The sequence below is a fragment of the Brassica oleracea genome, chromosome C1 (assembly GCF_000695525.1).
Source record: "Brassica oleracea var. oleracea cultivar TO1000 chromosome C1, BOL, whole genome shotgun sequence".
Taxonomy (NCBI): domain Eukaryota; kingdom Viridiplantae; phylum Streptophyta; class Magnoliopsida; order Brassicales; family Brassicaceae; genus Brassica; species Brassica oleracea.
The window spans coordinates 43,709,897-43,737,041 of NC_027748.1; the positions used below are offsets into that span (position 1 = coordinate 43,709,897).

The following is a 27,145-nucleotide window of genomic DNA, read 5'->3' on the forward strand; positions in this document are numbered from 1 at the left end:
TTCACGAGAACTTGGTTTTCGTTTTATGCTTTCATTTTTTTTTTGATCAAACCATGCTTTCATTTATTTAGTAGTTTTCTTTCTATCAATAACTATTTTTTTGATTTCGAATAAACATTATAAACTTCTTACCCAAGCTAAAAATCAGCTACATATGAAACTAAACATTTGTTCAAATATTTATTAACATACATTTCCAAAAGGCAATTACAAATATATTTCAAATTGGCTTGGTCTAAATCATTTGACTTTTGGCTTAGACTAAATCATTTTTACTTCGTTGTATGGTTTACATCTTAGGAATTGAGATCATGTTTGGTACAATTTTTTTGGGGATTTTGAATGTTTTGGGCTCTATCGAGTATCCATTTAGGTTTGGGTTCGGTTCGGATAATACCTATAACCTTCCGATCTTTGGTACAAGATCTTTTCGAGGTTTTGAATGTTTCAGGTTCTATCGGATATCCATTTAGATTCGGGTTCGGTTCGGATAAACCCATAACCCGAAATACCACAAAACAAGATCTATTCGGTATTTACGTCGGGTTCGGATCGGTTCGGATTCATTTTTATCAGATCGGATTCGGTTCGGGTTTTTGGATTCGGTTTATTTGCCCAATCCTACTTATATATAGGCAAAACGAGAAAACATGTTTATTACAACCATACTTAAGAGTTTACTTATAACTTATTACTAGATTATGGTCCGCACACTTTCCGCGAACTATATATAACACATTTTAGTTTAATATTTATTTTATACAAATTTCAAATTGTTAAATTAGATATATTGTAAAGATATTATAAATTATATACCTTCAATATTCATATTGGTCATCAATGAACAATGTATTAAATATCCTTTTTGTTTCATATTTTTATTTTTGAGATGTTGATTTTGAATTATTATTTTTTATAGTATTAATCAAATTAGAAAACTTGGATTTGTAATAAAACACTTATTACACTTGTGGACTGAAATCAGTATAAACAGTCACAACTCATAAGACATTAACAAATAACAAAAGTGAACAAAAATCATATATTATCGACAATTTAGTTTTCAAAAACCAGGAGAAAAAAAACAAAAAAAAAAATAAATTGAAAAACATTACCTTTGTATTTTCTTAGATTATACTTATATTATGCTTATTATTTTTCAATTTATTTTTATGTTATTTAATATTGTATCCTAGTTTTTCATGCTTTCACTTTTTTAATACTTTAAGTTAATTTTAGTTTTGTCACTGTTAGGTGGTTTATATGTGCTTTCAGTTACTCGAGAGTTGTAAGAAACTAAAAACCAAAAAATGGAGATTTATTTTTACAACACAATGTAAAATAAAATGGACAAGTTCCTTTGCTCTCAATTTTATTACAACCCCTTGACGACTCACCCTGTGAGCTCGGTATTGAATGATGGACCAAAACACTATGATTTTCACGATCTTCCAAAAACCGTATCTGTTCTCTTAGTTGGTTGTCAAAGAACGCCATGCCTACGGCAAGAAGAGCCTCCCAAAACCCCAAGTATATCCATCCTTCGATCCAGCTTTGATTGAATCCATAGAGACAGCAATGACAAGAAGTAAGGAAGTTAGAGCACCCCAAGGGGTTTGGAAACTTTTCGACACACAGTAATAGCATTTCATTTCGAAAGCTGAGGAGTTATTTTCTTACTTTTGAAATGTTATCTTAGAGAGAGATACCAATTAATTTATAGAAGAAGAAAATATAGAGCTCTAGTTATTAGTTATAGTAGTTACGTCAAACTTAGGTCTTTCACATTACGTACCTACTGGTTTTCGCATGATTTTGCATATTTAGTTACCATCTAACTTTGTGCAAACTTAGCTCCTACCTACTGGGTTGTGCATGGTTAATAACATTTAGTTACCATCTAACTTTGTGCATGATTTTGACATCTAGTTATCATCTAAACTATTGAGGTGATGATTGTTTTCCTGGTTTTTAGATTTTGGTTTTTGGTTTTTGGATTTTGGTTTTTGGGCTTTAGATTTTAGTTTTTGATTTTTGGCTTTTGAAAAACATGAATGGTTGTTTTAGATTTTGGTTTTTGATTTTAGTTTTAATAGAATGAAAATATTATTCATAGTAAATTATTTTTCTGAAAATAATAGAATATAAAATACTGTCATCAAAATACACATAAATTTATTTAATAAAAATATTTTAAACAAAAATTGTAAATACAAAATAAAAATATTGTGAATTTTATATAGCTATGCAGTAATTTAATCTCGTATACCTATCTCAAATGCTATTATTAATTGAGTACTATTAAACTAATGATCTTCTTAAACGAATTACTTTTGTTGATTTTAAACATTTGAAATATTATCTCATATTTTCATTTAGTAACTGACAGCATAAATTAATTACTGGTGCAGATTCAATATGAGAGAATAAAACAATCAAATAAAATTAATTTTGTTCTTTCTTTGAATGTTTAATTTTATTATTAATTTATTATAATAAAGTTTATAGATTTTAATGGTGGATAGATGCTCTAGATTCAACGTAAATAGGAAACATATAACATATATGAACTGCCTTTAAAATTAAAAATTTCTAAAAGAAAATATACAAAAGCCATCGTCAACTACTGTTATAAAACTAGTGAAATCCAGATTTTGTTTTTTTGTTTATAATCTCTTATATAATATTAATTGAGGATATTTTAAAAAGTTGTAACCTCAGTTTTGTACTAATTACAAAATGAATTTGCTTATGTGTCAACTCCTAACCACTCTAATTTGCTTACGTGGCATCACTTGAATGAATTTGAATAAATGTTAGTCCAACCTTATATTTGCTAGGAAAAAATAGTATCTCCTATATTTATGTCCACGTTATACCTTTTTATTATCACGAAAATGAATCACACCTCAAAACAATTATTTTTGTGATTAATCATTATAAAATTGATGTAAAAAAAAAATCATTATAAAATTTAAACATCCTCGACATCACTAGCAATTAAACATCCATGATAGAAGTTATATTCACTGTTCACTGCCAACTTTCTTGCTAAGGTATCCCAACAAGATTTTAATTGTGAACTAAAATATGTTGCAAGTTTAAAATGAATAACAGTTCATAGTATATACCACATTCTACTATAAAACTCATACAATACGTTTTTAAAACCGGCTAATCAAATACTGTGTGTAAGCACACTTCATTTTATTATACTCATGCGATTTTATATTTTCGTAGTAAAGTTATATATATATATATAATAGCTGTAGTTAAACCAACAATTGCATATTTTACAAATAGGTTGATTAGCTGGTCAAAGAACACAACCACAACCGAGCTTTGCAATGTTGAATATATATTGTTGGCTTAACATACCAAATATATAAGAGGCTTTGATTAATCTCATTTGACACAAGTATTGGTTAAGGGAAAATACTACAAAAGAGGCTTTGATTTTCGGTTTGGTCTTGTTAACCACAAAGTTTCAGCTAACATTAAGTGGGTCATAATTCATGTATTTGTTCACCTTTGGATATGCTTTTACATTATTAAACTCATGTATCCTTCTGATGATTGAACTCGCTATCATGTAAAACCATTATGATGTAGTAGTTTAGTTTCCAGAATAATACATTTAAACATGTTCTTTCGTGCATGGACTGTGTACTGTGTCCTGACCTTGTGTTGTCTGTTTCATATCGCTTATAGATGTGTCTGTTATGTTTATGAGCAGAGCAGACCATCTTCTTCAGTTTTATCACTGTTTGCTCTTATATGTGCTCGTTGCTCAGGAGAGTTGTAAGACAGACAATAAAGCCCAAAAAAGGAGATTTGTTTTTTTTTTACTAACACAATTCAAAATAAAATAAACGAGGTCTTTTGTTCTCAATTTTATTACAACCCCCAAAGACATTATTATGAATACAACAACAAAGAGATATTACAAGAACGAAAAAGAGAGCAGATAATAAATAACTCGTAGCAACAAATTTAATATGAGATTTGAGTGTCTGACTGAAATCCATCTCAGTTCAAAAGCGACTTGGTGATAAATCACACTCAGTTCTTGACAGTGGTGACGTGTTTGAGGAGCATCTCCACAACATCATTGGAAATCCTGGAAGCTTCGTTCTTGAGCTGTTCGATTTTGGCATCAGTCTCTTGCTCCAGCCTCTTCACATTCGCACCCGAGTCTCCACTTGTCTATGAGGAGCAAATTATTTAGAAAGAAGAAGAAGAAAAGGGGACACTAGATTGTCTCTGATGTGTTACCTCCTCAAGTTTCCTCTGGAAGTCTTGCTCAGTTTTAGCCTTGTACTCGGCAATCTCTTTCTCAGCTTCTTCCTTGGCTTGCTTCAGCCTAGCCATCTTCGCTGCAACACAAGATCACAGATAGTGAATCAGTTCCTATATTAAAAAAGCTCCAGAACCAAAAGAAAGAAAAAGTTAAGAGAAATTACCGGTCCTGGCAGCATTGACAATGTGTTGAGCTTCTTGTTCAGCAGCAAGCAACTGCTGGATTCCACCTCCTCCTCCTCTGCTGGATTCCATCTTCTTCTTTTTTTATCCCACCAAACAAAACAAAAAAAAAGAAGTGATCATTAGATAAAATCGAGGTTTGTCACCACACAAACACAAGCAACTAAAGTCTTAAGGACAGTCATTGTCTCTGTGTGTTAAAATCTAGCACCAATCCAAGTACAAAACAAACGATCAGAAGCAAATTAGATCTAAGATCTAATCCTGTGGACGGGACGGATGATCAACGAATCCACGTAGAAGTCAAATACAAGGATGGGATCACTTGTCGTTTTTCCTACTACTCTATGAATGTTCTGTTCACAAAGTAAACAAAAAATACATTTTGACTTCCTATTGAAAAACCCGATCTCATTGTAGACGATATGTAGAGAGAGAGAGAGAAGCATACCTTCCGCGCTTTGGCTTTGGCTTTGGCTAGGAGGTGGTGCTAGATACAAAACCAAAAAAAACTCAATCAATCAATTTGAGAAGGATCTGATCACACACGTTTAATTAATCTACCGACAGACAACTAACAAGAGTAGTAGTGGGCTAACGTTCATTGAACTAAAAGCCCCCACGTTTAAATGGGCCACATTTACATTTAAGACACAGTTGAATCAAAACCATTATTATATATTAATTTTCTCCTCTCTTTTTATTACACATCCAAACAAACAAATATTCTCCTCCGTCTCTGGTAAACCATCCACGTTGATGAATACGATATCACACAGTCTCTCTCTCTCTGCATCGATGGAGACGGATAGTAGCGCCGGTTTCAGCTACCTTGGCCATACTTTCAGCAACTTGAGCGTCAACGACCACTCCTCCTCCGCTTTCAGCGACTGCAACAGCGACAGATCCGGCGAATTCCCCACCCCTTCTTCCCTGAGCCGACGCCTCCTCCTCTCCTCCGCCACCGACGATCTCATCCCCCATCTCGTCGCCCTCCTCTCCTCCTCCATCGAGAACCAGAAGCAAGCCGCGATGGAGATCAGGCTCCTCTCCAAGCACAAACCCGAGAACCGCATCAAAATCGCCGAGGCCGGCGCCATCAGGCCGCTCGTCTCCCTCATCTCCTCTTCCGACCCTCAGCTCCAGGAGTACGGCGTCACCGCCATCCTCAACCTCTCCCTCTGCGACGAGAACAAGGACCTCATCGCTTCCTCCGGCGCCGTCAAGCCCCTCGTCAGGGCGTTGAAGATGGGAACTCCCACGGCTAAGGAGAACGCCGCGTGCGCTCTCCTCCGTCTCTCCCAGCTCGAGGAGAACAAAATCGCGATCGGGAGATCGGGAGCGATTCCCCTTTTGGTGAGCCTCCTGGAAACGGGAGGGTTCAGGGCGAAGAAGGACGCCTCGACGGCTCTCTACTCCCTCTGCTCCGCCAAGGAGAACAAGATCAGAGCCGTGGAGTCTGGAATCATCAAGCCTTTGGTGGAGCTGATGGCCGATTTCGGATCCAACATGGTGGACAAATCGGCCTTCGTGATGAGCCTTCTGATGTCGGTGCCCGAATCGAAGGCGGCGGTTGTGGAGGAAGGAGGGGTTCCGGTGCTGGTGGAGATCGTGGAGGACGGGACGCAGAGGCAGAAAGAGATGGCCGTGTCGATACTGCTTCAGATTTGCGAGGAGACTGTCGTCTATCGAACCATGGTGGCTCGGGAAGGAGCGATTCCTCCGCTTGTGGCGCTTACTCAGGCGGGAGGAACTACTCGAGCGAAGCAGAAGGCGGAGGCTTTGATCGAGCTTTTAAGGCAGCCTAGATGATCCCATTAGTACTAACTGTGGATGATCGTCGGAGCTGTGAGCCTTTTCCCTTTTTCACTTTGTACAAACAACCGCAAAGGGAAATAAATAAATAACTGTAAATTAAATGTTTGTTTCCCTCTGTAATTTATCTTCTTGAGATTGTTTGTTTTTGTGATCCAGTTGATAAATATCGGTTTCGTTTTTACCATTTTCACATCCAATACTAATTCTGTTCTCTCTTAACTTGCTAGAGCTTTTAACATAGATGTAATTTTTGGGAATTTAACTTTTGAGAATAATTGATCTGAAAGTTCAACAGGCTGGGGACAGAGCAAATGAGATATCAGCATAACAACTTCCTCCGCCATGTTCAACAACCTTGTTCGTGTTGAATATGGTTTGGACAATTACTTTATTTGACCCTTACATGTGTGGACTAATGGTTTGAATAAACATATAAGACCGCATAACAAGGAAACGTTGATAATGTTTTGCAAGTAGAGATAAAAAAAAAACATTATCACGTACTGAACAGAATATAAGCAAAAGATACACATGTTCTTGGGAGCAGAGGACAGAGCAGAAGAGAGAGAAGAACATGTTCCATCATCATGTTACCACATACTACTAGCATATCAGAGACACGATCCCAGAAATTAGCTAACAGAAATGTTTAAATAATTACTTGAATATGACGATTCTTCTGCTCTTCTAGCCGCCTGCAATCTCTTTCGTTTGACCCTCTGGATACGCATCGAGTTACGAAGAAAAGAAACACACAAAACCTCTGGTTAGCTTCTTAAGATCCATTTATTTAAAAAAAAAAGAAGAAGCTAGAATCTATATTTCTTTTTAAGATCATTTTAAACTAACTCACCTGGGAGGTTGATGGCATGGTTAGCTTGTGCATCAGCAACAGAATTGAACTCCTATACATATCCATTAATAATTATCATATCTTCACTTCCAAATTCCAATTACACACAAACTAACCAAGGGTTAAGTGGCTTTATTACCCTGTCAATGTGTTGGATGTGGAATGATTTAAACTGCTTCATAAGCTCCTTGGCCTGTTTGCAAAGCTCAGCCATTTTCGGGTGTTTGGTTTTCCATAAATCTTGAACCTGCCTCCCAAATCAGTTAGATACTTTTGGAACCAAAAATAAAAGAAGGATTGAAGCAAGAGTCTATATATGGACGGACCTGCATACAGACAAGCATTGAGTCTCCTTGGACGCGGACATTCTTAAAGCCTTTGTGAAGAGCAGACTTGAGACCAAGAAGGAGAGCTCGATACTCTGCAACGTTGTTAGTAGCAGTCCCCACACCCTCGCGCAAATAGAAGAGCACACTGTTGTCATTTGAAGCACGGAGAACAGCTCCAGCGCCAGCTTTCCCAGGGTTTCCTTTGGATGCACCGTCAAACTCGATGTTACATGAATCCTGAGAGGTTCAAGTAAATTGACTCTGATTACTATTTTTGAAAAAAAGAGCATTTTTGTCGGGAGAATGGTATTATTACATTTTGAAGTATGGGACGGCGAGTCAACAGACTGGAAGGAACAGCAAGGCGAGGAACCATGCCGCCGCCGCCGCCGCTATTATCAATCTTAAGATGCTTTTGTGGATGACTCGAGGAGGGTGATTCATCAGTTTCCTGAAAGATCATGAGAGGGTAACAAGACACATTTACAATCTATCTCTCACATTGTTATATGGGCAAATGAAATGAATCATGAGTCTGGTGGTTACCATTTGTTGCAATAATCTCGTAGGCTGGGAAGGTTTGTCGAGAGACTGTCCTTGGGAAGAAGAAGATGGTTGCTGAAACGAGAGCAAAAGGATATGATATCTCTGCACTAACGATCTCCTCTCCCTTTGGTAAACTAAGATGAAGATTATGTAAAATAACCTGAAGAGGGCAAGGAATGAGTTTCCCAAAGACCGAATCATCTTTGAGATGAGTAGCGTTGACAGAGAAGAGAGCGTTCTTAAGCCCAAAAGAGGATATGAAGTCTTGTGCTCCTTGTGGCCAACCATATCCTTTGTACACACTCATCGGTGGATCTGACACCTGAAAAAACCATAATCCATATAATCTAGCATATTATGAATCAATGTTTTTGAGTCGATTTAAAGGGGGAAGAAAAAAAAAAGAAGAGAGAGTGAAATGAGAGATTACAGAAGAGGCAGCTTGTTGCTGGCATTCGCTAAAGTTTCGATACACACCAACGATGTCTCCCTTACGAACAACGTAAAACGCGTCCTTCTCATCCCCCATCGCTGAATCCATTTTTTATCCCACCCTAAATTCCTCACTTTATAGAACCCTAAAAACAAGGGGAAATTAATTCATACCCCCGCCCTCTGGACGTTTCATTGCTGTAGTTTACCAATATTGGCATTTTAGTGGGTCTTCTTTGTCTGCTCTATTTCATGGGCCTTGTGCATTTCCATATTCATAATCAGCACGTCCATTATCCGAATTCGGTTTAACATATATATACAGTACCCACATGCATCAAACACTTCGTGTGTCAACTATCACTATTCTACAACTGACGAGTTGTCATATTTTTTTTTTTGTTTAGAGGAAAAAGGCATTGCACATGAACTACACAAACAATATTTTTAACTTTTAAGAAAAGAAACACGAACAAATCTAACTCTTTTATTCCACACACAATGCAGCCCCGTGATTTTTCACTTATGAAGCGCCTGTGCCTCTCTGTTGGTATCGAAATCCATGGGGCACTTAGTGGAGACCGGCAATGAAGGCGCAGCGAATCTCTTCGAGTAATACCGGTATGGAAACTCGTCTTCAAAGTGTCCCGTTTGCTTTCCATCGTCGAAATTTAAAGAGTAGCTCAATGGATCGTACCGGAATTTACCCTGTTCTGACCGGTTAGGAGTGATTGCTCCATCACTGTTTCCAGCACATCCGCCGCAGCAGTGGTTACGTCCGAATCTGCGGATAAATGTCTTCCATCTAGGGCCAGCTACGACCTCCGACCACTGCCTCGTCTTCCTCCACCCTCTAATCCACCAACGCTCCCCAGGCTCGAGCTTGTCGCCTGTTGTCCTGATCCGTCGCCACCACACAGATCTGCCACGAGAGGACGGCTGGGATGAGGCAAGGCAGGGCATAAGGAAACAACACCCTCTCTTCGCGAACAACGCCTCGTGCATTTCATCCGTAGCGTCCATTTCAGACATGGGCGACGTTTGTAGCCTCATCCTCTGAGATCCCATGTGACCCGACTCTAAACGAAGAAAAAATCAGGATAAATCCTGATTATCTCTCTTCTTAGACTTAGATCTTTGTTCCTCTTCTTCTCATCACAAACTTGTAAAACCCTAGTTTTCAAGTTTCGAGATTTGCCTTCTCCAATCAAACGCGTCTCTTGAGCTGGCATTTAAAAACAGAGCGTGAACCGGCATAACCGCTAACAGAGAAGTACCGGTTCTCACTAAACCCTTTGCTAGCTTTGGTCTGGGGGAGGTTCTATAAATAAGCTGACGTGGCTAACTCCCAATTGATGCATCTAATTCATTGCATGTGAATGGTCTAACTAACTTCACCTAATCTTTTTAGCAAAATCAAATACATTTTATGAAAAGCTTACTTACTTGTGCCACAAGCAGAGGATAGCCTGTCTTATTCTAGAAACTAATACATCATAATGGCTCAAGGAAGAGTTTTGTAAATATTTAACTAAAACCAGCATAGAGGAGATTTTGTAAAAGTTCAACAAACTCGAGAGAAAGTCTGCAAAAAGAGATTCATAACGAGTTCAATCGGAAGAAGGATACCGGTCGACGGTTTTTTTAAGATCATGAAGCTGTGAGAGAACATATTCAAGCTTCTGGAAGCAGATCTCATTAGCTATCCTTGAATTGTAGTCGCATTTCTCAAAGGGACGGTACTCGCAGGCGCTTTTGATCTCTTCCCTTAGTGTCACTTGAATATCCTGCCAAAATTTCACAACAAGTTCATCCAAATGTGAAAGCATATCTGTACATCCAAATGTTAGCTGAAAATTTGTGGTTAACACAATCAATTAAGACTTGTGTGAAATGAGAGCCCAAATTGTTTTGTTGATCAACGAGATTCTTATAACAGATGAAGTTAGAAATGAGCATTAATAATCTAGACTTGTGTCCCAAACAGGTAGCAGTAGAATCCAAAGGTAATATCACCATTCATAAACCTTAAAAAGCTCAAGACTCTCTATAAGGTGAAAATGGCAAATGAAGTGAAGAAGAAGAGTAATCAACCTTGATGGATTGCATGAACTCTCGGCAATGGCTGTTGACGAAATCTTTCCTGGGCCCAGAAGGGCTCGCCAGCTCTTCCATCACTCCTCCAGCTATGTCCAATACCCTTACCACTCTCTGCGCCGCCCCAGATTCAAATCAATTAAACTTCCAATTGTCGGAGTTTTAAACTATACAATGATTGTTCCGTGAAATCTCACCCTCTCTACATTCTGAAGGCGTTGCAACGAAGTGTTCTGCGTCTGCGGATCCATCCACGATCTCTCTAAATGATATGAAAACTGAAATTTTATCACCAATAATTCCAAAATCTACTCACTAAATATTAAAATCGGAGCAGTGGGGCACCTGAATTGCGCTTTGGAGCACAGGAGAGGGAGACAGGAGGAAACGTCGTTGGTAGAGACAGTGAACACGGAGAAATCGGATAATCAGACGGCGGGATGAAGAACTGCGACGGAGAAGAGAAGATAAAAAAGAAGTTCGTCACGTTAAAACGGCACGAATTCTACTTCATAACTCTTGGAACAGCACGTATTTAATGTATCGAATTACGGAAACACCCCTTCCTTCAGATAAAGCATTTGTGATAACCAGCTTCCCTCTTTTTTATCAACGGATAAAAAAAAAAAAAACGAAACCAACACAAGAACAGAAGAAGCTCTCATCCTTAAAGGGCAAAGCTTCCTCTGTAACTACAATCAATGGCTCACTTCATAGACCTTAACACTTTTACCAACACTTTACTCTCGACATCTAAACTACGTGAGACTCGGAAGATCGTAAAATCGAGCGGGTTTGTTTGTAGGAAAACCACCACTGATGACTCGGTACAGCTTCCAAGACGGATGATGACACTTGGATTTGCTGTCTCCATAGCTCTCACTGGAACTTTCAGCGGTAATGATGTTTCGTTGGCACAAGACAACAATGGGTTTTGGATAGATGGTCCTCTTCCAACTCCTCCTATTTACAACAGTAAGCAATCTTCTCTATCCAAACTCTTGATGCTCGATCTGATAAGTTTGCCTTGGTTCTTGATTTCATTTTCTTTTCTTTTCTTTTTTTTTGTTGAAAAGCATATTGACTTTGTCCTTAACAAAATTTGAAACTTCGGAGCCGTGCAACTTGCTCAGTTCATAAAATTTTCGGTTTTCTTCTTCCTCAGATATCGTGAACGAGCAGACAGGAACGAGATCTTTCTTGAAGAAAGGAGTGTATGTAGCTGACATCGGGACCAAAGGAAGAACGTATAGAGTTAAAAAGTATGCTTTCGATCTCTTAGCTATGGAGGATTTGATCGGACCAGACACTTTAAACTATGTTAAAAAGTACTTGAGGCTTAAATCCACCTTCTTGTTCTACGATTTCGACAATCTCATCTCTGCTGCTGCCTCCCAAGACAAGCTGCCTCTCACTGATTTGGCCAATAGATTGTTCGACAACTTTGAAAAGGTATCACCACTAACACCAGTCTTCATCTGGTTTACTCTAATATGAAGAGAGTGTTGATGTATTATTTTTTCTTTCTACACAGCTTGAAGATGCAGCTAAAACGAAGAACTTAGCCGAGACAGAATCGTGTTACAAAGATACAAAGTTTCTTCTCCAAGAAGTTATGACCAGAATGGCCTGAAGCCAGTTCAGTTTTCACTGGTTTACTTGCTGCTGAAGATCACTCATTCACGGTGGATAACACTCTGTGATCATGAAATGTAATCTTGCATACCAACACAAAAAAAAAAAACCTTAAAAGCTAATAAGAAAAATGTAATATTGGGAGAATGATAATCTAGCCAATTCTCTTGTATGTATAAATGCTTGTTTTAAGCTGCTTGGACCAGTTTATCTCCCAACCCTTATATATAGTTTCTACACATTAATGAATGAGAGTATACACATTGACATAGGTTACAAGAACATGTACATTGATGAAACAAACCACGTTTCAAACTATTTTGTTGCAATATTGTACACTTTTCTACTTTACTACTGGGACAGGTAGATCTAGTCGACTCTGTGTTAGAAAACTTGATAAAGAGGTCCCTGATAATTGTAACATTCCTGCTTTGGGCTTGTGTGCAGGTTCTATGTCAACACTTGGTCCACTAGACGAATCAGTTGATTAGGGCTAGGTAGTCAATTATTAGTTATAACCGACACAATCTTAGATTAATGTACCAAATGATTTGCAGATTGGTATACAAATGACTGCTTTAGTATTAAAAAAAAGAAAAAGAAAAAGCGATTAGTAGCATCATTAACGTATACATTACACCTTCTTCCTTGAGTTACTTTCCTCGTGATGCCAATGGTTTTAAATTCTTTACCTTTCTTCTGACACAGTAACATATTTTTGACCACTAAAGGTAGGGCTGGGCAAATAAACCGAACCCGAAAACCCGAACCGAATCCGATCCGATAAAAATGAATCCGAACCGATCCGAACCCGACGTAAATACCGAATGGATCTTGTTCTGTGGTATTTCGGGTTATGGGTATTATCTGAACCGAACCCGAATCTAAATGGATATCCGATAGAACCTGAAACATTCAAAACCTCGAAAAGATCTTGTACCAAACATGATCTCAATTTCTAATATGAACCTTCATGTAATAGAACCACCAACCTTCATGAAGGTTGGTGGTTCTATTACATGAAGGTTGATGGTTGAAGATGGCCGTTGAATCTTGAATTATTTAGAATTTGATTTTGTTTTCGTTAAACAATGTTTCTCATTTCATGAGAATTTTGTTTTCGTTTTATGCTTTTATTTATTTGGTTTTCTTTTTATCAGTAAATATGTTTACTTTTCGTTTGATTTTGAATGATCACGGTTGATGTTCCTTATTTTTGATTTTACTTAAGTTTTGGTTACAAAATAGGTACAAATCAGGTATTTTAAAACTGAAGAACCGATTTTACTCATGTTTTGGTTATAAAATAGGTAAAAATCAGGTACTTTTAAACCGAAAAACGGATTAGGACCCGAACCCGAAGGTATATTGGGTTGTACCGGTTCTTTGAAGATTTACTAACCCCGACCCGAACCCGATAGAACCCGAACCGGTCCCGAACCGAACTTTCATATAATCCGAATGGGACTGATTTTGATAAACCCGAAAAACCGAAACCCGATTGGATAAAACCGAAACCCGATTGGGACCCCGAATGCCCAGGCCTAACTAAAGGTCCATTGCTTCCTAGTTCCTACTTATCTTTTACCGCTTTACCAATGAAACCACCCCCACACTCAAAATTGTAATTATCATGTGATAATATATTATTCAAATATAAAAGCAACAATCTAAAGTAACTATTTTCTTTTCATATTTTACATTCATTCCTTGCTATCATGCAATTACGTAAATGGAATTAAATATGCCGAATACAACAATAATCTCATTTTACCTTTGTTGTTAAGGCTACAATGAACTACTAATTGAGTAAATTAGAAACAAACAAAAAAAAGTTTAAAACGCACACCAAAAAAAAAAAAAAGATAATTCACGTTTTTTTTTTTCGTTCTCTCTCGAAGTCGAAAATTAATAAGAAAACCTCTTTCTCTTCGAAGTTGCTTCTTTCTTCGTCTTCAAATGTAAAGGCAATGCTCGATCTCAACAACCTAATCGAATAATGGAACTCACTGATTCTACGAAAAAGCAACTCGGAGAGACCAGGAGCGCCGCTCTCGACGAAGATAATCGCTCCTTTCTCGGCATCGATCTTAACGAAATCCCTACCGGCGCTACTCCCGGCGGCGCTGTTCAGGACGATGACGGAGAGTATGAACCCGTTGAAGTTGTTAGGTCAATTCATGATAATCCGGACCCAGCGCCTGGAGCCCCTGCAGAGGTTCCTGAGCCGGATCGGGATGCCGCGTGCGGCGCCTGTGGAAGGCCGGAGTCGATGGAGCTCGTAGTAGTCTGCGACGCTTGTGAGCGAGGGTTTCATCTTAGCTGTGTTAACGACGGAGTGGAGGCGCCTCCTTCCGCCGATTGGATGTGCAGCGACTGTGTTGCCGGCGGCGGGAGGAGCAAACTGTGGCCGTTGGGGGTGAAGTCCAAGCTCATCCTGGATATGAACGCCTCGCCGCCGAGTGATGCCGAGGGATACGGAGGCGAGGATCCATCAGATTCGAGGTAAGCATCTATTTTCCGACTATGCGTTAGGGTTTATTTTTTACGAACTGAAATATTATTGGTTTGAGATGGACAAGAAAAAGCACTGATGGATGGCTCATGTGCTTCCTTGTTTGTTTTTTCTTCTCCAGAAAGCATATGCTGGCCATGGGGAACTCTTTTGAACATTCAATGACGCATTCAAGCTTTCTGGATCCTGGTAGAGCACTTACTTTAGATTTTGGCTTCCCATCAAACCTCGGCAACAGTAGTTTGCCCATCAGATTCCCATCCTTGGATCCAAGCGAGCTCTTATTGCAAAATCTCAGGCATTTCATATCTGAAAGGCACGGAGTTTTAGAAGACGGTTGGCATGTCGAATTTAAACAGCCTTTAAATGGCTATCATCTCTGTGCGGTGTATTGTGCTCCGAGTGGAAAAACATTTAGTTCAATACAAGATGTTGCTTTTTATCTCGGCTTGGCAACTAATGGTAACCACAGCTGTATGGATACTGATATCAGGAATGAGAGTTCTCTTCTTCAAGAAAGATTGAATATGCCCAAGAGAAGAAAGACATCAAGATGGCCAACCAATAATTTCCCTGACCAAAAGGGTAGTTCAATGAGTGCTCAGCTCAGTCGTTTTCCATACAATGGTCAGACGATGCCCCCTTTTGCCATTTCATCTGGTACTCTTTTTCAGGCTAGTGAATCTCTTAGCTCTAGGAATAATGGATGCGGTTGTGAGGAAGCTAATGTAAGTGTAAAACTTCGATTCTCAACTGGTTTCTCTTTGTTTTTTGTTTTTTAAACCCTCATGTTTGTGTATTTTGACTTTCAGAAAGGACTTCCTATGCAATTTGAAGATTTCTTTGTCCTCTCGCTTGGACGAATTGACATAAGACAGTCTTACCACAATGTCAACATGATTTATCCAATAGGATATAAGTCCTGCTGGCATGATAAAATCACAGGGTCTTTATTTACTTGTGAAGTATCTGGTGGTAGCTCTGGCCCTGTTTTCAAGATTACACGGTCACCATGCTCTAAATCATTTGTTCCAGTTGGATCAACTGTCTTCTCCTGCCCAAAGATTGATGAAATGGTGGAACAGAACATTGACAAACGAGGTGATCGAAGAGACAGTATTCAAGAACATGATGATGACACTGTTGAAATCCTTCTTTCAGATCCATCCCCACCACTTGGAGATGATATATTGTCTTGTTTACAGGAGAAGAGTTTCTCCAGTACATTCTATTGCTTGCGCTCGGAAGTTGGTTCTTCGCAAGTAGACTTAAATAATACTCTATCCTATAATCAGCAGCATGAGGTTGAGATTGGCGATATTATTGTGGAAGAAGATTCATTGTCTGTTGCATGGCAAAAGGTGTCTCAAAAACTTGTTGATGCATGTTCCAATGTCCTGAAGCACAAGGGTACCATGAACTTCCGTTGCAAGCATGTTGACAGAGAAACGAGGGAAATCAACTGGGATACAAGAAATGAGAAAGACAATGTGATTTTATCTTTGTCAAGATTTTGCTGTTCTTTGGCTCCTCACAGTGCTACATGTGGTGGAAAGGATAATAGCGAGATTGCATCTCTAGTTGATGTTTTGTCAAGGTGGCTGGATCAAAGCAGGTTTGGGCTTGATGCAGATTTTGTACAGGAAATGATTGAACGTATGCCTGGTGTCGAATCATGTTCAAATTATAGGTCTCTGAAGACTAGAAGTTCTTCTGTTTCTGTAACTGTAGCAGAAGGAGCGCTTATTGCCAAACCAAAAGTTGGAGAAAATGTCAGGGAAGAAGTTTTTGGTGAGATATCTCGGAAAGCCAAAAGGCATAAACTAAATGGTGGTCATGGTTTCAGCAATCCACACCCTCCTCCCGGGAGGCCTATGTGTTTGAGGCTTCCTCCTGTGGTTGTTGGTGACTTCCTTCAGGTACATTCATGTGTTTTTATTATATAGTAATCTACAAAGTACCCCTCCATTCACCAAGTCCTGCCACATGTATAACAGTCATTTTTATGTTTGCCTGATCAGGTATCTGAAGTGTTCTGGCGTTTCCGTGAAATTTTGGGTTTGGGAGAGGCTTTCTCACCTGAGAAGCTTGAACAAGAGATTGTCAATCCAGTGTTCGATGGTTTGTTTCTTGATAAATCTGGGAAAGAAGTTAATAGAAGTGAGATGAACATTAGTGATAAGGATCGTACACCTACTAAAGTTTTGTCTTTGTTGGATGAATCTCGCCAACCTTTTTCTTCGGGAAATACCTTCGCTTCTGTACTAAAAGAGACGAAAGCAGGGGATTCTACTGAGTTCAACATTTCAAATTCCTCTCGTGGGCCGTGCGTGGGTGCACTTCTAACAAAGACTCACATTTCGCTTCTGCAAGTGCTAATATGTGAGTTGCAATCCAAGGTAGCTGCATTTGTTGATCCAAACTTTGATTCTGGAGAATCAAGATCCAGACGGGGACGGAAAAAGGATGACAGTACACTTTCTGCTAAAAGAAATAAGCTGCATATGCTTCCTGTTAACGAGTTCACATGGCCTGAATTGGCCCGTAGGTACATTTTATCTCTTTTATCAATGGATGGGAACCTCGAATCAGCGGAGATTGCTGCTCGTGAAAGTGGTAAGGTATTCCGTTGCTTACAAGGGGATGGTGGTTTGCTCTGTGGTTCACTTACAGGAGTGGATGGGATGGAAGCCGATTCAATGGTATGTTTTTGTTATTTTTCTATTTATTTTCTGGGTTACATATCATACTTGTATTACTGGTTGACGGGATCACAAATTTAGTGTCTCTTTCGGAACCTATGTGCGGTTTTTCTTGGCCTTCAAATGTTCTATCGTTTACCTTCCACGAAATTAGTCAGGTTGATCTTTCTCAAGCTTATTAGAAGATATGTTCCAATTATAGGTGAGTCTAGAGTGTTAAGTTCTTTTGCCTTCTATATTTTGACATTTATATTCTGTTACTCTTGAATATCCCGAAGGTCCTGTTTAATTATACAGTCTGAAAAATCGATTTGCTTTGTGTTGTAATGAGTATTATCTTCCGGGCAAGTCTTTGATTGTTGAGTGTTAATATACTTACATTCCTAAACCACTCTCACAGAGACAGAATGATCTTTGGATTTACGTATACATTTTAACTCTTTATCTTCAGTTACTTGCAGAGGCTATTAAAAAAATATTTGGTTCTTTGACAAGAGAAAATGATGTTCTCTCTGTGGAAGATGATGATTCTGATGGCCTTGATGCTACTGAGACAAACGCTTGCAATGGTGATATTCCAGAATGGGCACTGGTTCTGGAACCTGTGAGAAAGCTTCCAACAAATGTTGGGACTAGAATCAGAAAGTGTGTCTATGATGCTTTAGAGAGAAATCCACCAGAGTGGGCAAAGAAGATATTAGAGCATTCCATCAGTAAAGAAGTATATAAAGGCAATGCATCAGGACCGACAAAGGTTCAATCTCTAAAACCAATGCTCTTCCCTCCTAAAGTACATTAAATTTTGAATTGCGTAATTGGAAATTTCTTGTTTCTCGAATTCCCTTTTCTGTCACTTGTTCTTCCGGTGATTTAATCTCAGTCTGATGACATATGATATTATTTCCCTTTACTGAATACAGAAAGCTGTCCTCTCATTGCTAGCCGATGTTCGAGGTGGTGATTTGGTGCAGAAGTCTGTCAAAGGAACCAAAAAGAGGACGTCTATTGGTGTTTCTGATGTCATTATGAAGAAATGTCGTGCTGTGCTGCGTGATGTTGCAGCTGTAGACGAGGATAAAGTGTTTTGTACTTTATTGGGGCGAAAGTTACTGAATTTAAATGATAATGATGATGACGGACTCTTGGGATCACCTGCAATGGTTTCGCGTCCCCTAGACTTTAGAACTATTGATTTGCGGTTGGCTGTCGGTGCGTATGACGGATCAACTGAAGCTTTTCTTGAGGATATTCTTGAGGTAGGATTCTCCCTCTTTGTCTGATTTTCTGCAATTGATGGCATGATGCTTTTTGTGCGATATGAGAACTAGTTTCTAAAAGTGACACATCTCCATTTTGGGTATTGCATCTTTGTGCTGTTAGTTTTGCACTATTCATTTGGATGCATGAATGTAAAAGTGTTAACACCCATAAATTTAGCTGCTCAGCTGTTGGATAACGTTTTAGCTATGATTAGAAATCGAACCAATTGAGTCTGCCAGTACATGGTTGACTTATTTTTTAAATTTCATTGTGATGGTTATACTCCTGGACTCCGTTTCGTTTATGCATGCAACTTTATCTTGTTTCATGGATGACATGCTAATTTTCACTTTCTGATTTGCAGCTGTGGAGTTGTATACGTGTTATGTATGCGGATCAGCCTGATTCTTTAGAACTGGTTGAAACATTGTCTAAAAAATTTAAGTCACTATACGAAGCTGAGGTTTGTGTCCTTTTCTCCCTTTTCTGCTATGCTCTGTACAACGTATGTTCACAGCTTAGTAGCCTCTTGAAGTCAAATGGTCGAGACAGTCTCATCAAACAAATTTTGTTAAGGCTTATCGTTTGTGAAAGTTATAGGTCTTTGAGATCAGAGTTAGGTGCTTTCGAAGGGTTTTTCCTTTTGTGTGCTTGTAGAATTATCGTTGTGCTTGCCTTTCAGTTTCCAGGAATTGTATGCATGTTATCCTAAGAAAATAGTTGCAGTGTCGAGTGCAATTATTTACTCAAGTTTTAAGCCTTTATTTGTTTGCTGGTATAGGTTCTACCACTTGCTCAGAAACTTATGGACTACAGAAAATTGGAATGTCTAAGTGCAGAGATGAGGAAGGAAATTAAGGACATTGTTGTTTCAGTAAATAAGCTTCCCAAGGCCCCGTGGGATGAGGGGGTATGTAAAATATGTGGCGTTGACAAAGATGATGACAGTGTTCTCTTGTGTGATACATGCGATGCGGAGTATCACACATATTGTTTGAATCCCCCTCTTATTAGAATTCCTGATGGAAATTGGTATTGTCCCTCATGTGTCATTGCCAAGCGCATGGCTCAAGATGCTTTGGAATCGAACAAACTAGTCAGACGGCGGAAAGGTAGAAAGTATCAGGGGGAACTTACCCGAGCTTCTATGGAAACAGCTGCTCGTCTGGTAGATGTGATGGACGAAAAAGACTACTGGGAGTTCAGTGCTGAGGAGGTAAGTTTTGAACCTCTTCTCTCATTTTTGGTCATTCATTTGAAATGTGTCACCTTTCCCTTCTCATTTTGGAGATGAATATCATGATTATATTGTCATGTTGTGATCTTTAGCTTATGTAGCAACAATTATTATATTTGACACTTGCACATTCTGTGGATTTTTCGAAGGAAGGAAGTCTTTATATATTTATTTTTCTACCGTTTAGAATTCCGGTTAAATTGAGTCAACTGACTAAAGACTAGTGCGCAAAAAACTATTTTATAGCTCTCTTTGTCTTAAAATTAGTACAAGCATATGTGCCTGCTGCTGTTAGTAATCTGGTCAATTTCTTTTGGTTTTAATGCAGAGAATCCTGGTGCTTAAGCTTCTATGCGATGAACTGCTTAGCTCATCCCTTGTTCATCAACATCTCGAGCAGTGTGCCGAAGCCTTAATTGAAATGCAGCAGAAGTTGCGCTCTCTTTCCTCAGAATGGAAAAACACAAAATTGCGGCAAGAATTTCTGACGGCTAAACTCGCAAAGGTTGAACCAAGTATTCTAAAGGAGATGGGCGAACCACAAAATTCAAGTAGCTTTGCAGACCACCATGGACGTCATCAACAACAGGAGAATGTTGGAGACAGGATTCCTCATGATGATGGCACGTCCTCTGCTGCGTTTCTTACCAATAATCAGGGAAAAGCTCCGATTGAGACCCATGCTCAAACTAGAGGGTCAAATGTCATTTCCAGTGAGAACAAAATTCCCACCCCAGAAAAAGTTACATCCCCTGGAAGGAACGAGTTGCCAATAGAGGTAACGGAGCATATGTCTTGTGAAATAGAAGATACCACAGAGACCTTGTACAAATCAGTTGGAAAGAACCGTGAAACACACACTATAAATCCCAATGCGGTGGAATTGAAGACAGCACATGATGCATCTTCTCTGGCTTCCCAAGAGTTGCAGGCTTGTCGACAGGATTTGAATGCCACTAGTAATGAAATACAGAATCTGCAGCAATCAATCAGAAGCATAGAATCACAGATTCTAAGGCAATCTATACGAAGAGACTTTCTGGGAAGTGATGGTAGTGGTCGTCTATATTGGGGTTGCTACTTCGCAGAAGAACATCCTCGTATTTTGGTTGATGGAAGCATGTCGTTGCAGAAAGCTGTACAAGTTGATTTGACAGGTTCAAAAGTTCCCTCCCCATTTCTCCATGCCGTTGACCATGGAAGACTAATGGTCTCACCCTGGACATATTACGAAACTGAAGCGGAGATTAGCGAGCTTGTCCTATGGCTTCATGATGATGACCCAAAAGAAAGAGAGCTGAGAGAGTCTATTATGTGCTGGAAAAGGTTACGATTTGGGGATCTTCAAAGGGAAATCAAACAAGCTGAGAATTCGTCCTCTCCAATAATGGCTGGGGATCTTGTGACCAAGGCTGCCATGGCAATGGAGAAGAGATATGGTCCATGCATCAAACTAGAGATCGAAACCTATAAAAAACGGGGGAAGAAGACAAAGTTTGCAGAGCGAGAGAAACTGTGTAGATGCGAATGCTTGGAATCCATTTTGCCATCCATGATTCACTGCCTCATATGCCACAAAACATTTGCAAGTGATGATGAATTTGAGGAGCACGCCGAGAGTAAGTGTGTTCCTTATTCATTAGCAACTGAAGAAGGCAAAGAAAAATCTGATTCTTCAAAAGCAAAAGAAAGCCTGAAATCCGATTATCTTAGTGTAAAGTCTAGCGCTGGCAAAGATAAAGCTGAAATATCCAATGTTTCTGAACTTGGTTCTGGGTTGATAAGATATCAAGAAGAAGAATCTATTTCCCCGTACCATTTTGAGGAGATCTGCTCCAAGTTTGTGACAAAGGATTCTAACAGAGATTTGGTTAAAGAGATTGGTCTGATCAGTTCAAATGGAAGTCCAACATTTATTCCGTTGCCATCTATTCATCTTAACGACGCAATGCTCATATCGGCCACTTGCAATAAGCTAGATGGTGGTGATTCAGGGGATCAGGTGATTTTTACTGGTTCTGAAGCCAATGGTGAAGGCTTGAATTCTGAATCATTGGACAGATCTGTGACAGATGATCTTGGCAATCCGCTGAATAAACTGAGCGGAATGGGATTTGACAACTCAGAGGAAAAGAACAAAAAGTCTACAGGTAGTGGGTTAAAAGGCTGCTGTGTGGTTCCACAGGCTTCTTTGAAACGTGTTACTGGCAAAGCTTTGCCGGTTTTCAGATTCCTTAAAACCAACTTGCTTGATATGGATGTGGCACTACCTGAAGAAGCTTTAAGACCATCGAAATCACATCCAGACCGTAGACGAGCTTGGCGTGCTTTTGTTAAATCGGCACAAAGCATTTTCGAGGTTTAGTTCTTATATATATATATAATATACCTTTTACTCCTCTCTATATAATACCCATATAATCTGGATTTTCTAATGTGTATGCCTTTGACATTTTTTGATATTCAGTTGGTTCAGGCAGCAATTGTGGTAGAAGACATGATAAAGACAGAGTACTTGAAAAATGAATGGTGGTACTGGTCTTCTCTATCAGCGGCTGCTAAAATCTCGACGCTCTCTGCGCTATCCCTTCACATCTTCTCCCTCGAGGCAGCGATTATGTACGATAAAGGCATAACTCAGTCAGATCCTATGGATGAGACAAAGGAGATAGGCTTACAAGAGCAGAAGTCTCAACGTGTAACAGATCCACAAGAAAGAAGCAGCAGAGCTAACAGAAGGTCTGGTAAGAAAAGGAAAGAACCTGAGGGAGCATAACAATTTACTTGAAACCACACAAGTAGAAAAGCTTGAGCGTGCAAGAACATGAAACGGAAATGGTCGCTTTTTTTTTAAATCAAAGTGGAGCCAATCAATGTGTGTTTGTGTAGATATGGGGAATGTTTCAGTCTGTTGGGGATGTTGAGATCCGGTTTGGTGGTTTAGATCGTTCTTGGAACTGAAGGGGGGATTGAAAGTGGGTCTAACAGGTGGATGAGCGGAGAGAGTATGTGTACGTACACATACATATATGTAGGAGACAAACTAATGTGGAATTAACTAGTAGTAGTATTAAAGCCGCTTTTTTAGACATGAGCTGATTTGATGTTTTAGAACGGAAACTTTGATTCTTTATATATCTCTCTCGCTCTATAAACAGTGAACGGATGATTATGAGAGGCTTCGACCTCTCTTCTTCTGCGTATAGGTTCCGATAGGTAAAATAATAACCAGTGAACTTATCGAACCATAAAATATTTTTTCACTTTTGACTCTTTATAAACATGTTTTCACAGTAACATTTATATATAATAACTGATAAATACCGTGGAATTGGGGAATCACACCACCCGTCCACAAATTTACGTCAACATGGAAACGACATTGCTGTATTTTAAGGAAAAAACACACACACAAAAACATAAAACATAAAATATAAAATACAGATTGTATTTTGCATTTAACATTCAAGTCCAGCCCCAGAATCCTAATGATTCACCGTGACCGTGCGGCGGCGAAGTGGTGGGCACAAATACGTCAACGAAACAGCTCAGATCATTAACACTGCCGTTGTTGTTGTGTTCCTCCGAGTGGTGGATGGGTGCGATGTTAGGGAAGTAAGAGTCGCAGCTGTCTAGTAGTTGAGGTGCGTCTTCGTCTAGTACCGTGCTCCCTGAACTCAACCGGTCCTCTGTTTTGATTGGCGGTTCGATATGGTTCATGTTCACCGGATGAAGCTGCTGCTGGGGGTTTGCTTCGGGCACTTGACCCGGTGGCTTGTTAGTTGTGTCTTCTTTGGCTTGGAGCTTCTCGGCCAAGGAAGTCAACTGTGGAAACAAAAAAAGAGAGAGAGAGATGCTTTTAAACTTTTTAATCACACACACACAAGCAACCTCCCATAAGAAGATAAATATTAATTTTTTAAAATTCTTATGATTGATTTGATTCCCAATGTCTCTTTCTAGTGCTGGGTTCTCAACCCGCCCCGACTCGCCCCGCCCCGCCGCGGATCGAATCATTTTTTCGATTCAAAAACTCGATCCGCGTAACCCGCAAACAAAAACTTTTATATCCGCACCCGCCCCGCCAAAATCCGCGGGTAACCCGCCAACCCCGCGGGTAATATTAATTATATTAAAAATAGTTATTTTAATTAAAAATGATTATTTTCTAATTATATAATAATTATTTTAATTAAAAATAATTATTTTTTATTTATATAATAGTTATTTTTAAAAAATACTATTAAAAAAATATATTTATAATTAAAATTATACAAATATTTATTGTTTTTTATATATTTTACGAAAAAATGTTTTTTTTTTCAAAAATGTTTTTTGTTTTTTTTAATTTGCGGGTTGGCGGGTACCCGCGATTCAAATTCGGCTGACCCGCACCCGCCCCGCTCAAAATAATCTCGACCCGCATCCGCACCCGCGATTTAAAAATTTCAAATGGTTCGACCCACATCCGCCCCGCGGCGGGTCAAACGGAGCGGGGCCCGCGGGCAATGATTAAAATTTCCAGCTCTATCTCTTTCTGATTGTGTTAAAAGAAAAGAAAGAAGGAAAAGCATATCCTTTCTTTCATTTGATGCTTTTGCTCCTTTGGACCAATAAGGCATAAAAATAGATTCTTTTTTTTTTTTTTTTTTTGATCAAAGCATAAAAATAGATTCACTAATCATTTTTATTAATAATACTCCATTTACGTTTGAAAAGGGAATGTAAATACCTCGGATCTGAGGAGATGGTTGTCCTTGAGGATGGAGTCGTAGTTAGAGAGGAGTTGGTCGTAAGAAGACTTGAGGAGACTGAAGTCTCTCTCGAGCTGCTTTGTTTTCCAACGAGCGCGGCGGTTTTGAAACCAGACAGCAACTTGCCTAGGCTGAAGACCAAGCTTGTTGGCAAGCTGAGTCTTGCGCTCTGGCTCCAGCTTGTTCTCCGTCTCGAAGCTTTTCTCCAGCAGATGCACCTGAGACAGAAATCATTAATAATTAAAGACAACTCGGTTCAAATAGTGTGTGGATTTACAGGTAATAAAAAAAACATGCGGAAACCTGTTGGGAAGTGAGGCGACGCTTTTTGTCGGGTGTGTGATCGTCGTAATAGTCATCGTCGTAGAGATCCTCGTGGGAGCAAAAGAAGGGCCTTCGCTTTGATGATTCCTCCATGTTCATCATCGATCTTGCTCCTTTGTAAAACATACAAAAAAACGTATAAAATTTCAGATAAAACCAAAGTTCAAAAATTGCAACGAAACAGAGAATAAGACCTTGGACGGCGGCGGGATTGAGGAAGAACATGTTGCCATGGGAGAGAGAAGGATCGAAGAAAAAGGAATTGGATTCCATCGGTTAACCAGAAAGAAAATAGCAGATGTAAAATGAACAAGGAAACAGAGAGGATTGGGTTCAAAGTAAAGAGAAAGACCGATGAAGCTAAGCGAGGATTAGAAGATGATGATGATCTTATGTCGGAAGAAGCTTGTACTCCATAGTAATCTCGTCGGAGATTCCAACGGACAGATGCAAAATCCCATCATCAACTGCAATACCCCCGGAGGGTGTACCAGAGTTTTCGAAATATGGTTTATCCGATCATTTAAATCTCAATTAAATTCAGAGAGAGAGAGAGAGAGAGAGAGAGAGAGTTTCCTTTAGCCTTTGGCTTTGCTAAATCATAAGCGCGCTATTTTATACCGCAATCAATCTCTGTTAAATGACCCTATTACCCCCTCTCTTCATCTAACCTATATATATATATATTTATAAATTTTTATGTTACCAAAAATTTAAACTGCATTCATATACTTTCTTATATTAAAACCGGACTCTTCTACACGACTACACCCTCTCCCCCCCATCGCATATCACTTTTACTGAGCTTATAACTGTTGCGATGAGTTTCTTTGATTGTTTAAAAATTACATTTGTTATTTTTTCCGACGAGTGCTCTAAAACTAAAATTTGTGGTTCTACTTTTAGTTCCACTGGTTTTTGCCTCTTACGAATCCACTTCTTTTGTTGCATTTCATCGCTGAGCTCATAACTGCCACGATGAATGTCTTAGTTTGGGAATAGCATCAATTATTCTTCTCAATTAGTACTCTAAATCTCTAAAACTAGAGTTCTTAGCCCAACTCTCTTTCACCAAGGATTTTAATGGAGGAACAATCAACATCTCTCTCTCTCTAACATAACGATCATTCCCAAAAACGGTCATCAACTATTTTCAAACTGCATTGATTGGATGATATTTCAACGTCGGTATCGAATCCGACTTCATTATCTTCTTTAGAACATTGATCTCAAATTTTTTAATGAAACTTCTTTACATATCTCTTCTCTTTTTACTATTTACTAGTGGTATTCCCGATTCGTATGTTTTATTCTCTAATGAGTGTAAAATTGTTTTTGATCCATTTGATGGTGGTTCGTATGTTTTATTCTCCAATGAGTGTAATTTTTTTTAATCCATTTGATGGTGGTTCATATGTTTTATTTTCTAATGACTTCAAAATTGTTTTTTTATCCGTTTACGGTTTAACCCCCTACACGCGCGGGATGTTGTTTGTTATATAATATGTGGTTTTTCTATGTGTTTGTATTAGTGAACATAAAACATGTATTGTGTTTATATATATTCAGGGTTGGTTGTATGGTTTTAACATTTGTATTATGTGTGGGTTGTAGATTTATTGGGTGTAGCATAGAAAGTGCTTTGATGCTAGTAAGCTTGAATGTGTGTAGGAGGTGAGACGAAAGAAATGAGATTATTATTATGAAATTAGGCTATGCATATTAGCTTGGTAGCAGTGGCCAGCTGGTGCTAATTGTGTTGGTGAGGTAATTTTAGTTTTCTCACATTCACTAAATTCATGTGGGCCCATTTGTTGGATTGTTTGTATGAGTTTCGTATGTGTTGGGTTTGTCCATTTATAGAATTGATGTTAATTTTTAAAAACATGCAGTGTAAGTTTGCGTTATGTTTAGCTAGTTGTGAAGCATATAAGTGTAGTTGCAGGTCAATATTTTAAAAACCCCGACAGTTGCAGTTTTCTAGGATACAATTTGATAATCAAGCAAACTATTTATCGAGATGATCATATATCATTGTGGACATTGTACCTCTTTCTTGACCAGCCCCAAGATTTCTATGAGCTCTCTATATATATCAAAAATAAACGGAGTCTCAAATAGGTATCAAATACAAAATCTCTAAATACTCAATGTTGTGAAA

The 27,145-nt window shown here is 38.9% G+C and overlaps 8 protein-coding genes across 11 annotated transcripts; 3 read left to right on the top strand and 5 right to left on the bottom strand.

The window, feature by feature from the left end:
- Positions 1-3,857: 3,857 nt before the first annotated feature.
- LOC106343725 (V-type proton ATPase subunit G1-like) lies at positions 3,858-5,024 on the bottom strand. Of its 3 annotated transcripts, none has more exons than XM_013783131.1 (4): positions 4,934-5,024; positions 4,464-4,557; positions 4,276-4,376; positions 3,858-4,206 (listed from the first exon to the last, which is right to left on the bottom strand). In XM_013783131.1, the coding sequence occupies exons 2-4, from the start codon at positions 4,552-4,554 to the stop codon at positions 4,063-4,065; spliced, it is 336 nt and encodes a 111-aa protein (XP_013638585.1). In that variant the 5' UTR covers positions 4,555-4,557; positions 4,934-5,024; the 3' UTR covers positions 3,858-4,062. The 3 variants fall into 3 exon arrangements, with proteins under 3 accessions (XP_013638585.1, XP_013638508.1, XP_013638652.1); XM_013783054.1 differs by having other exon boundaries at positions 4,464-4,560; XM_013783198.1 differs by having other exon boundaries at positions 4,464-4,838.
- A 106-nt stretch (positions 5,025-5,130) lies between these two features.
- Positions 5,131-6,484, top strand: LOC106343636 (U-box domain-containing protein 4-like). Its single transcript, XM_013782940.1, has one exon. It carries the CDS (start codon positions 5,242-5,244, stop codon positions 6,292-6,294), a length of 1,053 nt encoding a protein of 350 aa, XP_013638394.1. The 5' UTR covers positions 5,131-5,241; the 3' UTR covers positions 6,295-6,484.
- Positions 6,485-6,708: 224 nt separating this feature from the next.
- Positions 6,709-8,643, bottom strand: LOC106343919. Its single transcript, XM_013783314.1, has 8 exons — positions 8,459-8,643; positions 8,189-8,350; positions 8,029-8,100; positions 7,799-7,933; positions 7,480-7,719; positions 7,293-7,400; positions 7,154-7,205; positions 6,709-7,019 (listed from the first exon to the last, which is right to left on the bottom strand). The coding sequence occupies exons 1-8, from the start codon at positions 8,567-8,569 to the stop codon at positions 6,988-6,990; spliced, it is 912 nt and encodes a 303-aa protein (XP_013638768.1). The 5' UTR covers positions 8,570-8,643; the 3' UTR covers positions 6,709-6,987.
- Positions 8,644-8,730: 87 nt separating this feature from the next.
- LOC106344009 lies at positions 8,731-9,581 on the bottom strand. The gene has a single exon (XM_013783416.1). It carries the CDS (start codon positions 9,526-9,528, stop codon positions 8,980-8,982), a length of 549 nt encoding a protein of 182 aa, XP_013638870.1. The 5' UTR covers positions 9,529-9,581; the 3' UTR covers positions 8,731-8,979.
- A 103-nt stretch (positions 9,582-9,684) lies between these two features.
- LOC106344097 (mediator of RNA polymerase II transcription subunit 11) lies at positions 9,685-11,027 on the bottom strand. The gene is made up of 4 exons (XM_013783516.1): positions 10,903-11,027; positions 10,755-10,819; positions 10,555-10,671; positions 9,685-10,247 (listed from the first exon to the last, which is right to left on the bottom strand). The coding sequence occupies exons 2-4, from the start codon at positions 10,806-10,808 to the stop codon at positions 10,071-10,073; spliced, it is 348 nt and encodes a 115-aa protein (XP_013638970.1). The 5' UTR covers positions 10,809-10,819; positions 10,903-11,027; the 3' UTR covers positions 9,685-10,070.
- Positions 11,028-11,205: 178 nt separating this feature from the next.
- Positions 11,206-12,410, top strand: LOC106342083 (photosynthetic NDH subunit of lumenal location 3, chloroplastic-like). Its single transcript, XM_013780908.1, has 3 exons — positions 11,206-11,532; positions 11,723-12,009; positions 12,092-12,410. Exons 1-3 carry the CDS (start codon positions 11,259-11,261, stop codon positions 12,188-12,190), a joined length of 660 nt encoding a protein of 219 aa, XP_013636362.1. The 5' UTR covers positions 11,206-11,258; the 3' UTR covers positions 12,191-12,410.
- A 1,675-nt stretch (positions 12,411-14,085) lies between these two features.
- On the top strand, positions 14,086-23,005 carry LOC106344173 (methyl-CpG-binding domain-containing protein 9-like). Of its 2 annotated transcripts, none has more exons than XM_013783615.1 (10): positions 14,086-14,697; positions 14,829-15,441; positions 15,520-16,626; positions 16,729-17,409; positions 17,861-18,163; positions 18,330-18,665; positions 19,034-19,132; positions 19,451-19,885; positions 20,235-22,265; positions 22,374-23,005. In XM_013783615.1, the coding sequence occupies exons 1-10, from the start codon at positions 14,192-14,194 to the stop codon at positions 22,680-22,682; spliced, it is 6,420 nt and encodes a 2,139-aa protein (XP_013639069.1). In that variant the 5' UTR covers positions 14,086-14,191; the 3' UTR covers positions 22,683-23,005. The 2 variants fall into 2 exon arrangements, with proteins under 2 accessions (XP_013639069.1, XP_013639116.1); XM_013783662.1 differs by having other exon boundaries at positions 14,192-14,697; positions 14,829-15,435; positions 22,374-22,682.
- Positions 23,006-23,159: 154 nt separating this feature from the next.
- LOC106344315 (homeobox-leucine zipper protein HAT5-like) lies at positions 23,160-25,572 on the bottom strand. The gene is made up of 4 exons (XM_013783739.1): positions 25,179-25,572; positions 24,964-25,097; positions 24,639-24,878; positions 23,160-23,731 (listed from the first exon to the last, which is right to left on the bottom strand). Exons 1-4 carry the CDS (start codon positions 25,255-25,257, stop codon positions 23,372-23,374), a joined length of 813 nt encoding a protein of 270 aa, XP_013639193.1. The 5' UTR covers positions 25,258-25,572; the 3' UTR covers positions 23,160-23,371.
- Positions 25,573-27,145: the final 1,573 nt, after the last annotated feature.

Bases quoted from the DNA above. Each gene is read 5' to 3' on its own strand.
- LOC106344097 (XM_013783516.1), bottom strand. From the start codon at position 10,808: ATGGATCCGCAGACGCAGAACACTTCGTTGCAACGCCTTCAGAATGTA. The intron at 10,672-10,754 runs GTGAGATTTCAC...GGGGCGGCGCAG, and splicing joins GCCTTCAGAATGTAGAGAGG to AGAGTGGTAAGGGTATTGGA. The intron at 10,248-10,554 runs GTTGATTACTCT...AAATTTTGGCAG, and splicing joins AGTTCATGCAATCCATCAAG to GATATTCAAGTGACACTAAG.
- LOC106344315 (XM_013783739.1), bottom strand. From the start codon at position 25,257: ATGGAATCCAATTCCTTTTTCTTCGATCCTTCTCTCTCCCATGGCAAC. The intron at 25,098-25,178 runs GTCTTATTCTCT...TGTTTTACAAAG, and splicing joins CAATCCCGCCGCCGTCCAAG to GAGCAAGATCGATGATGAAC. The intron at 24,879-24,963 runs GTTTCCGCATGT...TTTCTGTCTCAG, and splicing joins GTCGCCTCACTTCCCAACAG to GTGCATCTGCTGGAGAAAAG.
- LOC106343919 (XM_013783314.1), bottom strand. From the start codon at position 8,569: ATGGATTCAGCGATGGGGGATGAGAAGGACGCGTTTTACGTTGTTCGT. The intron at 7,934-8,028 runs GTAACCACCAGA...ATGATCTTTCAG, and splicing joins CGAGATTATTGCAACAAATG to GAAACTGATGAATCACCCTC. The intron at 7,206-7,292 runs GTAATAAAGCCA...GGATATGTATAG, and splicing joins ACATCCAACACATTGACAGG to GAGTTCAATTCTGTTGCTGA.
- LOC106343636 (XM_013782940.1), top strand. From the start codon at position 5,242: ATGAATACGATATCACACAGTCTCTCTCTCTCTGCATCGATGGAGACG.
- LOC106343725 (XM_013783131.1), bottom strand. From the start codon at position 4,554: ATGGAATCCAGCAGAGGAGGAGGAGGTGGAATCCAGCAGTTGCTTGCT. The intron at 4,377-4,463 runs GTAATTTCTCTT...CTTGTGTTGCAG, and splicing joins TGTCAATGCTGCCAGGACCG to CGAAGATGGCTAGGCTGAAG. The intron at 4,207-4,275 runs GTAACACATCAG...TGCTCCTCATAG, and splicing joins TCCAGAGGAAACTTGAGGAG to ACAAGTGGAGACTCGGGTGC.
- LOC106344173 (XM_013783615.1), top strand. From the start codon at position 14,192: ATGGAACTCACTGATTCTACGAAAAAGCAACTCGGAGAGACCAGGAGC. The intron at 14,698-14,828 runs GTAAGCATCTAT...TTTCTTCTCCAG, and splicing joins GAGGATCCATCAGATTCGAG to AAAGCATATGCTGGCCATGG. The intron at 16,627-16,728 runs GTACATTCATGT...TTGCCTGATCAG, and splicing joins TTGTTGGTGACTTCCTTCAG to GTATCTGAAGTGTTCTGGCG.
- LOC106342083 (XM_013780908.1), top strand. From the start codon at position 11,259: ATGGCTCACTTCATAGACCTTAACACTTTTACCAACACTTTACTCTCG. The intron at 11,533-11,722 runs GTAAGCAATCTT...CTTCTTCCTCAG, and splicing joins AACTCCTCCTATTTACAACA to ATATCGTGAACGAGCAGACA. The intron at 12,010-12,091 runs GTATCACCACTA...CTTTCTACACAG, and splicing joins TGTTCGACAACTTTGAAAAG to CTTGAAGATGCAGCTAAAAC.
- LOC106344009 (XM_013783416.1), bottom strand. From the start codon at position 9,528: ATGGGATCTCAGAGGATGAGGCTACAAACGTCGCCCATGTCTGAAATG.